The 11,963-nt window shown below is 41.1% G+C and overlaps 1 protein-coding gene and 1 long non-coding RNA gene across 3 annotated transcripts in view; one reads left to right on the top strand and one right to left on the bottom strand.

Moving 5' to 3' along the window:
- The window catches only part of LOC121936846 (connector enhancer of kinase suppressor of ras 2-like), a 327,954-nt gene that overhangs the window by 303,884 nt on the left and 12,107 nt on the right, over window positions 1-11,963 (top strand). The window contains exons 20-23 of the mRNA XM_042479498.1: window positions 1,300-1,370; window positions 2,175-2,278; window positions 6,369-6,876; window positions 8,901-9,100. Coding sequence (XP_042335432.1) covers window positions 1,300-1,370; window positions 2,175-2,278; window positions 6,369-6,876; window positions 8,901-9,100 — 883 coding nt within the window. The remainder of the gene's footprint in view (window positions 1-1,299; window positions 1,371-2,174; window positions 2,279-6,368; window positions 6,877-8,900; window positions 9,101-11,963) is intronic.
- LOC121936847 overlaps window positions 1-11,963 on the bottom strand; it is a 36,776-nt gene that overhangs the window by 13,362 nt on the left and 11,451 nt on the right. The window lies entirely within an intron of this gene.

Here is an 11,963-nt window from a genome sequence, read left to right as displayed (position 1 = left end):
GGAGCAGTTCCAGCGGCTGTCAAAGAGGCTGGATGGCCATCTAAGTAAATGGGGATGCTTTGATTAAGAGTTCCTCCTCCTCCTCCCGGCTTGGGATCCAGCCTGGGCTGCATCCCAGGCAGGGAACAGGCGCGGGGCTGCTAGAATCGCGGCGATCGCCGCCGTTCCAACGGCCTCCTCCTCCTCCTCCCGGCTTGAGAGGCAGCCTAGGCTGGCTCCCAAGCCGGGAGGAGGAGGAGGAGGCTGCTGGAACCGCGATTCCCCCCCCCCGCTTCCCTGGAACCGGCAAGAGGAAAAACCCACCGGAAGTAAAAATTGGAATCTGGGGGTCTTGCGATGGAATTCAGGACTGGGTAGTCACACCAGACCCATTCGCACTGAGATCGAACAGAGCCCCAATCCAGGATATCGCCAATCCCCTTATCAGCGCACTGGCCAACACGCTCCAAAAAGAGGAGCCAGTACGCATTCAGTTCAGCAGCTCGCGCATTCACGTGAGTGCGGATTGGGCCATTCGAATGCTGGTATGATGGTATTGTGCGAAATAACGCGAATTCGAACCACCCAGTGCGCAAAACCCCCAGTTCCACACTCATCTGATAAGGGCTTATGATTCTATGATTCTATGATTCTAAGTCGAAGGCGCTCATGGGCGGCATCCATAGTTTTCTGTGGGTTTTTCAGGGCTCTGTGGCCATGTTCTAGAAGAGTTTATTCCTGACGTTTATTCCCTCAGATGCTGGTGAAACGTCAGGAATAAACTCTTCTAGAACATGGCCACAGAGCCCGAAAAACCCACAGAAAACAATTTTAAACAATTTAAAACTGAAAACTATATAGCAGTCTTTGCTCATTCTTTTAAAAACAAAGCCTGTTAGAATACAAAGGTTTTTTGCTTGCCAAAGGAAGGACCACAAAGAGGGGGACGCTCCTTCCAGAGTCTAGGGGCAGCCACTGAGAAGGCCCTATCTCATGTCCCTATCAACCAAGTCTGTGTTGGTGATAAGACTGACAGTAGGGCCTTTCTTGAGGATCTCAGGGACCAGGGAACCTCATACAAGGATATACAATCTTCCAGATAGTATCGACTTCAGCCATATAGCCATTATAAAGTAGGCTGGAGTAGCTGTACTTGTGAGATACAACATTGTAATTACTGAGCATAATACCAGCCTAAGAATGAGAATAATCAACTTTCCTTTATTCCTGTGAAATAACTGAAAACAGAATTGCACTGAAAGTACCAACTGTAGAAAAAGGTGTTAATTTGAATGCCTTGACTCTTTATATTTTCACCAGATGGATGAACCGCCTAGGTCTTGCAGCAATTGGTTACACACCCGACGACAAGGATATCCGTCCAGATGAAGGTAAGGCTGTGGTTATTCTTTGACACTGATCTGAATGCCCAGAAACCTCTTCTAGCAGGCAGAAAAGCATAGGCCCTGGATACAATCTAAAATCTAAATACAGCAGTAACTAACTACTGATATTATAACTATGAGAGTAACTAATTGTAACTACAGCAGCAACTAACTAATAGAAATTGCCATAGCTAACAGTAGCTAACAGTCTTGGAGCCTTATCACGTGAGAAAAGAAGGCAAAGCTGAGCAGGAGAGCAATGGCTTTCTTGGTACCTCTCTGCATGCCATCATAGCACTTCCATTCTCTTCTCAAGGCAGCCAGTGAATGTCTTTTGTCGTTCTGGAAAATGCATTCGACAAAAGGTATGCTTTGATGACTGTCTCCCTTATTAAAAGAATGGAAGTGCTACAATGGCATGTGGAGTTGGCAAATGGAAAATGAGGGTGTGGGGAGAATGAACTGCATGAAGTCTGTGGGCTATGTGCGGCCCACCCTTGATATGTGTGGAATTCACAGCATCTGAAGAGTCAGCAAAATATCAGCCTGAATTCTGTTGTTAGTCCTACCTAAATGGGACTGATCTTGTGTTGACTTGCCATTCAACAATTTACTCAGTGGGTCTACTCTAGTTGAGACTAAGCAGCAGGATTTTAGCCATTTTACACATATAGAGCTGGTCATGTCAACATCTTACCTTGTTGGGAGCCCTTTGCTGGCCCTGGGAGTGTTTCACTGCAACAAAGAGGTCAGCATGCTGTGATATTTTGAAAACGTTGCCTAATGAAGCACAATGCAAACGCCTTTTAGCAGATTACTGGAGTGAAAGTGACCAAGAAGAGATTGATGGCTCCTTAACGCTGAAACAAGAGGGACCTGTAACTCTTGGGGACACCTACCACCGAACGCCCTCGGTAAGTTATGTAAGGCACAGAACAAGCCATTTTCATTTTTAACTTGCTTTTCCCTTCTTTTGGAGGGTTTTATTACACAGTAAGCAAACTATGGAAGAGGTGATTTGATGAACGTTATACAGTTAAGGAACCATGAGTAGGGGGCAACAACCATTCCAACTTGGAAATAAGAAGTGACCAGCATGACCAATTTTTCCAGATTCTGATAATAAGGAAACCCTCACCAGATGTTGCTTGCTTGCTAACTCATAACTCAATCCCTTGCATGTTTTACTGGGAAGTAAATTGTACTATCTCCATTGATGCTTATTCACAAGGCAGTATCTATTGCACAAGAATGATGAGTTAAGAGTCATGACATTTTAACTTGAGAAATAGTGCAAAGTGTAGATGTTAATTATATCAATGGGTCCAAACAAGTTGAATACTTATGATAAGAGCATGAGACACCATATAGTCATTACCATCTCCTCACCTCATAATTTTGTTTTAGCTATGGATGACATGGAGAAAGTGGAAAGAAGAGTACTTTTAATTCCCCTCCAATATTACTAGAACGTAGCTTAATTAGTCAAATTGATTAGATCAAAGGAAAGGGAAAGGACATACGCATTTATGCAGCCATATTCACATCTCCTCTCTATGCTCAAGGCAGCAGATCCCATCTGATCTTATAAGCTATGCAGGGTCAGCCCTGGTTAGTACTTGGATGGGAGACCACCAATAAATACCAGATGCTGTAGGCCATATTTCAGAGTTAGGAACTGAAAAAACTACCTCTGAGTATTCCTTGCTTAAGAAAATCCTAAGAAATTCATGGGGTTGCCATAAATCAACAAGCAACCTGAAGGCACATATATACAAACATTCACTGCTACATAACTGCGGTAATAGCCATGGTTTTAGATGGTGGTGGTAGGGATTTAGAAGATATTTTAAACTTTAAAAAATTGCCAGAACTCACATAAACAGTCCCTGGCCTCAAGCATCGAATCAAAGAAGCACTACATAAAAGGCAAAGAGATTGAGAAGGGAGAAGCAAAAACACAATGGCCCTTGTTGCTGTTCTATGCTTTCAAGTCATTTTCTGGCTTATGGCAACCTTGAGGGGAAACTATAATGGGGCTTTCTTGGCAAGATTTGTTCAGAGGATGTTTGTCATTGCTTCCGCTAAAGCTGCTAGAGTATTCCCAAGATCACCCAATGGGTTTCCATGGCAGAGCGAGGATTCAGACTCTGGTCCCATGGAGTCCTAGGAATTTATCAGATGAAGAAGATAGGAAGTTTAATCTGTGAATATCCCAGAAAAATTGTGTAATTACATGAAATGACTTCACATGACATCGCACAAAACCCACCATTAAAGTGGCCACAAAGAAGCATTAACACACATCTTTTTACTTTCAGGATCTCAGCGACAATGCATTTTCAATATCACTTTATTTGTGCAACTGCATGTGATAATCATTCGTTTCCAGCTGTTTTTGCGGAAAGCTTTAAATGCACTTTAATCGCTGTTTAATGCCAAAATTAGCCCCAGAGCGATAAACTCTCTAGTCCCACATTCAAAGCACTACACCATGTACATACATAACAGACAGCAGCTGAAATGGAAAACAGTGGACAGAAAAGAAATCCAGTGTTGAAGAGGAGGAACTCAACACTGCTGACTACTCAACTGAGTAAATGGCATAGCACTTGCTTCCTTCTCACTTCAACTATCCTGAGCCTGGTGGAATAGCTACTTGTTATGTGACAGATAAAATAAATAAATAAATAAATAAATATTATTATTATTATTATTAGGACTTGGTGAGGATGGTTTCTCAGCGGAGGAACTCTGCTTCCCTACTTCCCATCTACTTTAGATGTTTTTCAAAGAGGAATAGCAGAAATTATGGAGGAAGAGTAGAGGTCTATATAGGATTGTTGTTGTTAACTGCCCTTGAGATCCATATGCCAATAGTTACCAGATTATTGGGTGAGAAAACAGTACAGCAGGGCTTTTGCATTTCTATCCTGTGTAAGTGCTTCTTGGAGGCTTATGGTTGTCTACTCTTGGAGACAGGTTTCAGGAACACATGGATCATTGGTCTGGTCCCCTATGGCTCTTCTCTGCTTATTCTCATTATTAAGCATGGAATTGCAAAACTGAATATTAATGCCAACGGTCTTTGCAAACCTATACTATTCCAAAGCAGTGATTTCAGTTCTCAAAATAGTTATGAGAAATGAAACAATACACTGTGTTGTAGGTCTATAAAATAACTTAGGATGCAATCCCTTACATGCCTCACAGTAAGTAAGCCTCATTAAACACAAAGGAACTTTCTGCAGAGTAGATGTGCAAAAGGCTGCATTATTATCCATATTATTCTGGAGGATTTAGAAAACATGTATATTGTTACTGGTTACCACACTTATTATGTTTAGAAGGATGATTGAACTTGGTGTGAATCTATTCTTCCCATCCACCCCAGATAAACATATGGACAAATTCTGTCCATTATAGGTTTTCTGCGATTATACAGAGAACCTATAAGTACATTTCTTAAGAACAACAAACAGGTAGAAGCTCTTAACATGGTTGCACTTTCATGTTTTCTTGACTGGAATGAGAACAGTGAGATTTTATTTTTATTTATTTGATGTCCATTGATATCATAGCAATCCTATTGATCCAATAGAGTTAGAGACATCAGGGCCAGAGGTGTTACGGTGATCCCTAGCATTCTGTTTCCATGCTGTTTTCCACTTCAAACCACACCATTGTTTCACCTTTCTCCACATTTTCTATATGCTATCCCCATCACACCTTATTTTGGATCAAAATACAGCTATTTGAATGTTCCAGTTCAAACGCTTTTCTAAATTGAACCGTTTCCGTTAAAGACTGGTTTTATGCCACACTAAATTTCCACATAACCATGGAACTATTTGGCTGGATAAATACAGATATAAACTTTCTTCCAAAGAATTTAAAACCGTATAAATGATATTTTTATTCCCTGGCTAGCAAGTGGGTTGCTGATCTAACAAATCCAGTATTTATTTGATTTCACCTGTGTTTCTGAATGCAGATAGGACTCTTTCTATTTTTCTTTCAGATTTTTCTTCAACCTGAATGATGTGATCCAGAACCAAAGAGAGAATGACTGAGGCAACAGCATCACATGGGTGAAGCTCAGACTGATTTTCACCCATGTGATGCTGTTCCATCAACTGGGATACAGGTTAAGCCTCTCCCTTTCCATTTATTCATTATTATTCCTTTTTTGCCTTCTGTCTCTCTTTGTCTCTTCCTTTTTGCAAAAATATAATAATGACAAACAGACAAAATGTAACTTTTCGAAACTGAGTGTATTCAGTAGTTCCTCTCTAACAACTGTATTTTCCTTCCCCCCTCTTCCTTTCATTGGATCAATTGTTCACTGAAAATAAGAAGAAATTGGCAATCTAGCTATGGATTCTCTTTTGTAAGGAAGGGGAACTCAGATATGCCAAGCAGCATTCTCAATTCTTGTGTGTATATATATATATATATATATATATATATATATATATATATATATAATTCCAATGACTCTTTTGGGTAGTATTGTAACTGGCAAATTCCAAAGCGGATCTGTTGGTTAGCACTGCTGTTCCGTTTCACAATAGGGACTCTATTACTTAAGCCATTGCTACTTCTTGAGTGACTGCCATCGTGCCAATGGCTGCCATGGCATAATCTACCAAGCCAGTAGCATTGTGTCAAAAAAACAAAAATGGTGAACAACACATGAAATGCCCAGCCCTCTGGCAGATCCATCTCCTGTGCCTTCAGAGCATCCTAGGTGGGCAGAACACACAGAAGAATATACCAACCAAGGACAGGGCATTTCTTGTGCAGTCCACCATTTTTGTTGCATTAACTCATGTAGATAGACATCTTTAGATGTTCTGTTACAAGCATGGAAGTAGCTCTTGAGAGAATACTCCTAACAGAATATTTACTGCAAGAGAGTTTACACTCCACCATCCTTGCTGTCTTTTTCTTGTGTCGTCTAATGGCCTCCATCATCTAACTAGATGTTTAAATTATTTCTAGATGAACTCTTCAAGTCCATTCCCTGAGCCTAAACACAGCCGACATTTCTCCAGCGAATCAACGTATTCTCATTCTTCTGCGGAGGATTCCCGACAGGATCCAACAGGGACCACACATTCAGCGGGCTGCAGACCTCCCTACAGAGAACGACGTTCATGGCAGGACCTCATAGAGACTCCACTGACTAGTTCAGGCCTCCATTTTCTCCAGACAGTCCCTCCTGACCCTGAGTATGTGAGTGGGCGACTTGGCTTATCACCAGAGAGGCGACGACAAGCAACGCTACCAGTCCAAAGACGACACAACCATGAACAGGATGGCCCCTTCCCATTGATAGAGTGCCACAGAGGTCCCAGCTCTCACGCCCGTCCCCAGAAGCAACGCAGTCAAAGCCTTCCGCGGAACAGAGATGTCCGAGTCAAAGGCCGTGTAAAACCCAGTGGGATAACAGAAGAGAGATTGGAAGAAAAACTGCCTATTAAAAAGCAAAGTAGTTTATGTGAAGAAGGTAAGAAATGAAAGAGATTGAAATAAGCTGAGTGAGGGAGAAGCTGCAGCTCAGCGGTTGAACTCTGCATGCAGAAGGTCCCACTTTGTGGTCATTTTCACCGCACACAAATATAGCATTTAGATACCACTTTCATTACCATGACCCCATCTTATGAAATCTTGGGATCTGTAGGTTGATGAGGTACCAGAGTCTGGCACAGAATTGTAAATAGTACATAAAGCTACAAACCCCAAGATGCCATCATGGCAGTTAAAGGGGTACCTTTATGCTGGGGATGCCAATATGTGGCTTGCATTCTATGCACAGTCCTGCCCCAGCTATTGTTTTGTATCCCCCACCCACACTGCTCTCAAAGGCTGCCATTACCAGTGATGTAGATTCAAGTCAATTGACTCAAGTCGAACTCAATGACTTCACTTGGACACACCTCAGCAATAAATGATGCACTGACTCAACTTAGCTTGTGGCTTTTCTATTTTTAGCAACCGAGTTGCTGGTCTAACTTCATTCAGAAATGTTATAGAACAGAAAATGGCTTTCCTCCTTTGAAGACCACTTCCATCTCACAGCTTTTTGTGTACCAGTCATGTGTCAGAAGTAGTACTTTTATGTTTGCCATACAAAAAGCCCCCAGTTCCTATAGAGCCCACTTTAAGCCCATTGCTAACATGTTTGCTATTCCCCTCTGGGAAATGTGCCCCATGCATCTAACTTTATAATCTTTGGCATCATTTTCCTTTGCATCATCCTTTACATCCTTTGATACATGCCCCTAAATTTTACCCTTGACTTATCCATGGGTCATATCAAAATCCATAATTTTGGCCCCAAAACCTGCCCTCGGCTTATACATGAGGTTGACTTCTAGTCGAGTATATATAGTAGTTAGTTCCCAGACTTGAGATTCAACTTGAGACTTGACTGGAAAGTATCTTACAAGGACTTGAGACTAGAAGGTAGAGACTTGAGACTTGATTTGAGACTTGGAGTAAAAGACTTCAATGCACTGGTTGATGATAATAAAAAGCAAGATACAAAAATGTGAGGGTGCAGGAAAACAAAGGCCTTTTCTGTCTATTTTTCCTCCTGGAAGGGAGAGAGACATTCTGCCCTGCCAGTCGACAGGGCTCTATGATGCAGGAAGACATTCTGTGGCAGCCGCAGGGAACCCAATGGTAATATGATTCCCAGTGCTTGAGTGGGTGCAGTGTTCCTCCGACACATAGCTAGATTCCTACCAGTGCATTAAAGCATCTCAACTAGCAGGTCTAGAAAATACTCTTATACAAGACCTTGGTGAGTCTCTGCTGGTCAGAATGGACATGCTGAACTAGATAAACTCAATGGCCAGTATGAGGCAACTAAAAAGAGTGTACAGTATGTTACTTCTTATGACACCTACAAAGGCTAAAAACTCATTGAAGCATCTTGATAAGTCTCTAAGCCTTAAGAGTGTACATTTGAAACCCAACTGAGTTAATTTTGACCTTAAATGTGAATTATATGTCAATTTTATATGTTCCATTCTCGGTGTTTTAAATGGGATTTAGAAGAGGCAGTTATACGCATTTAATTTTGTTTCTAATCTAAATTTTGACACTAGCCGTCATAAAATGTTGCAAAGGCTTTCTTTTTGAGCAATATAGGATGATTACAACAGTGTAAGGCAGAGAAGGTAAATCCCTAGACCAGAAGCCAAATCCAGTTTATAGATGTTACTCCATCCATGGAGTCACCTTTGGCTGGTTGGGAAGAGTCCGCATTGTCTCTAGTATAGCCAGCATTGGCAAAAAGCAGCTGACTCCTGACATCAGGATTCAGTTGGCTTGTACAAATGCTAACGTAAGAGTGCTTCTCTCCTCCTTTTTTAGACAGGTAACAGAGAAACATATCAGAACAACTGCTTCAGCACAAAATAATAGTCCTCCTGCTGTTGCAAAGTAAGGCATGCTTTAAGCTCTTCCACTGGTCTGCTTCACTGTAAATTCACAATGCCTAAAGGAAGAGTGATTTTCTTCCAGAAAACACAGAAGAAGAAACAAAGACTTCAGATGGTCTGCATGAGTTGTACAAGTCTCTGGAACAAGCTAGTTTGTCGGCATTTGGAGAGCAACGTCCTTCTACCAAGCAGGAATTTCGGAAGTCCTTCATAAAGAGATGCAATGATCCCGTCATCAATGAAAAGTTGCATCGGATTCGAGTTCTCAGGAGTACTTTAAAAGTAAGCACTCTCTCTAGATATAGATATAGATAAGGTAAAGGTATTTCCCATTGCCAAGATTATGAGAAGAAATTGCTGCTGCATCAACATGAAGGATCATTGTTTTATGCCCAGACCTACCTCTACCATTAGGCAGAGCCAGACAACTCAAGTAGAAAAGGCTAGGAGAGAGCTTCAGCAGCAGACACATCCCTGATTTTTCTTGCTTTGGCCATCCCTTTTCTCTACCCCTTTTCCTGATCCTCTATTGGAGAGCGGTATATAGGCTATCTGGGCTCAGCTACATTTTAAACTGATGCCCTCAGATATGCAGGTTTGTGTCAATCAATATCCAGTGCCAAAGTAAGATTTAATTGACCCTCTAGTTAGCATCTGTACATGGAACAGAGATTAGAGGATCATCTTGTCCTTCACTTCAAGTGAGAATATTGACTTGGGTCAGCCCTATAATGTGTTTTAGAAAACAGAAACAAACATTTCTGAGGGTTTTGATGAAATGCATGTTGTTGATTTGTCATTCACATTTGAATCCCACCCTATTCCCAAGGACTTCACGGTAATGTGTCTAAAAAGTTTATCACACGAAGGAGATCGGGAGTTCATCCCATGTATATGCTGGGGAAATCGTGTAATTGCGCAAAATGATTTCACATGTCGCACATTAAAGTGGTCACAAAGAAGCATTAATGCACATCTTTTTACTTTCAGGATTTCCGCAACAATGCATTTCTGATGTTACTTTATTTGTGTAATTGCGTATGATAACCATTCTCACAATTACTCACCATTTTTGCTTTATTTGCATGATGCTTTAAATGCACTTTAATCTCTCTTTAATGCCGAAATTAGCCCCAGTGTGATAAACTCCTAAAATATATAAGAATTGCATACTGTGAGGCTATTGCTTAGTGGATAAAAAAAACCAGCTCTACATGGCCAAGGCTGTAGGCTCAGTTTTTGGCATCTTAATTTAAAGTGATAAGCAGATGATGGTAAAGACCATTTTTTATCTAAACCTTTGGGGAGCTGCTGCAATGCATACATGACTGATGTGCAGATAGTTTGACTGAAATTTGAGAAAATTTACCTTTTGGTGCTACAGCTCCCTGAATTTTTCAGCCATCATCTCCACTGATTATGCTAGCTATCTGCTAGGGAGTTATAGTTCAAACTAGTAACTTATCAAAGCTGTATTTTCACCTGGTTTAAAGCAGCTGTCTGTGTTCCTGTGACAAGATGTTCCACAGACTGAGTGTCCATCATTGAGAACTCATATGTAATGTGGAGCCTGGTTTTCTTTGAACATAGGAATACGTTCAAATAGGAGGAGCCATTCCTAAGATAGCCACAACCAAAACTTTAATCAGCACGTCAACTTGGATTTAGAAACAAATGGAAAGCCAACCAAATTGGCAAACAATTGCCATTATATAAGCAAGCAGAAATTCAGGATACTGTCAGTTGTGTGTGTTTTATGGTAGACTATAATCAAAGGAAGTGCAACTGTGGCCAGAAATACTATGCAAAACGCAGCATCCAGACTGCTGACTAGAACACTATTCAGAAACCATATGATAGCTGTTTTAAAGGAATAGGACTAGCTGCCAATGTACTTCCAGTTTGAATTCAAAATGCTGGTGATAACATTTAAAGACCTAAATAGCTTGGAGCCTTCATACTACAGGGAGCATCCTTCCCTCTCTATGCCTGCCAGAGAATTGAGGTCTGTTGGAGGGGCCCTGCTCTGCATCCCAGCAATTTGGACAATACATTACAGTAGGACTTAGGAGAGGGCCTCTTCTGCTGTGGCACCCCAATTCTGGAACATACTTCCCACCAAGGCCTGGTTGGTGCCAACACTGATGTCATTCCAAGACCAAGTCAAAGCGTGGGTTTTTATTAAAACATTTAGGACAGTGATTCCCAAACTTTGGTCCTCCAGGTGTTTTGGACTTCAGCTCCCACAAACCCCAGCCAGCTTTCAGAAATTCTGGGAGCTGAAGTCCCAAACTTCTGGAGAACCAAAGTTTTGGAACCACTGTTTTATGGCCTAATTGATTTTACAGTGGGTGCTTGGTATCCCCTGGGGTTTGGTTCCAGGAAACCCATGGATACCAAAATACGTGGATGCTCGTCTCATTATATTCAATGGCACAGTAAAATGTTGTCCCTTATATAAAATAGCAAAAACAAGGTTTGCTTTTGGGAATATATTATTATTATTATTATTATTATTATTATTATTATTATTTTATGCTGTGGATGCTTGAATCTGTGGATAAAAGAAATCTGTTGATAAAAAAGGCCGACTATTAATTTTGCCCCATGTGCTCTGGTCAGCAATATTTTAAATTGCTTTAGCTGGTTTTAAATCGCCTATTTGCAAAGTGATAAATGATTTAGCATATATCCTATTCTTTTAAAAATTATTGTTATTCTTATTCATCCTCCAACATTTATTTTATTGTATGCCACTCTGAGATCCTGAGATATTGGGTAAGATATAAATATTTTAATAAAGAAATTAATACAGGCTGGCATACTACTAGTCAGTTATGTCCTGCTTCATAACTGCTGTGTATTCCCATTGGTGATTGTGACACTATTTCACCAACTACAAATAAGGCCCAGAACAGACGGACTAAATGCTGGCACAGTGGTTAAACACCAGCATTGCATTCACTCACTCACTAACTACAAGGTTGTGAGTTCAATCCCAGCCAGGGACTCCGGGTTGACTCAGCCTGGCATCCTTCTGAGGTTGCTAAAATGAGTATCCAGCTTGATGGGGACAATTATCTTACAGTTGTAAACCTCTTAGAGACTGCTCAGTGTGGTATAAAGCGGTATATAAATGAGCTGC

Source organism: Sceloporus undulatus, chromosome 7, assembly GCF_019175285.1.
Source record: "Sceloporus undulatus isolate JIND9_A2432 ecotype Alabama chromosome 7, SceUnd_v1.1, whole genome shotgun sequence".
In the NCBI taxonomy this organism is placed as follows: domain Eukaryota; kingdom Metazoa; phylum Chordata; class Lepidosauria; order Squamata; family Phrynosomatidae; genus Sceloporus; species Sceloporus undulatus.
Note: the sequence above shows the minus strand (reverse complement) of the source record. Positions and strands in the feature narration are given on the sequence as shown.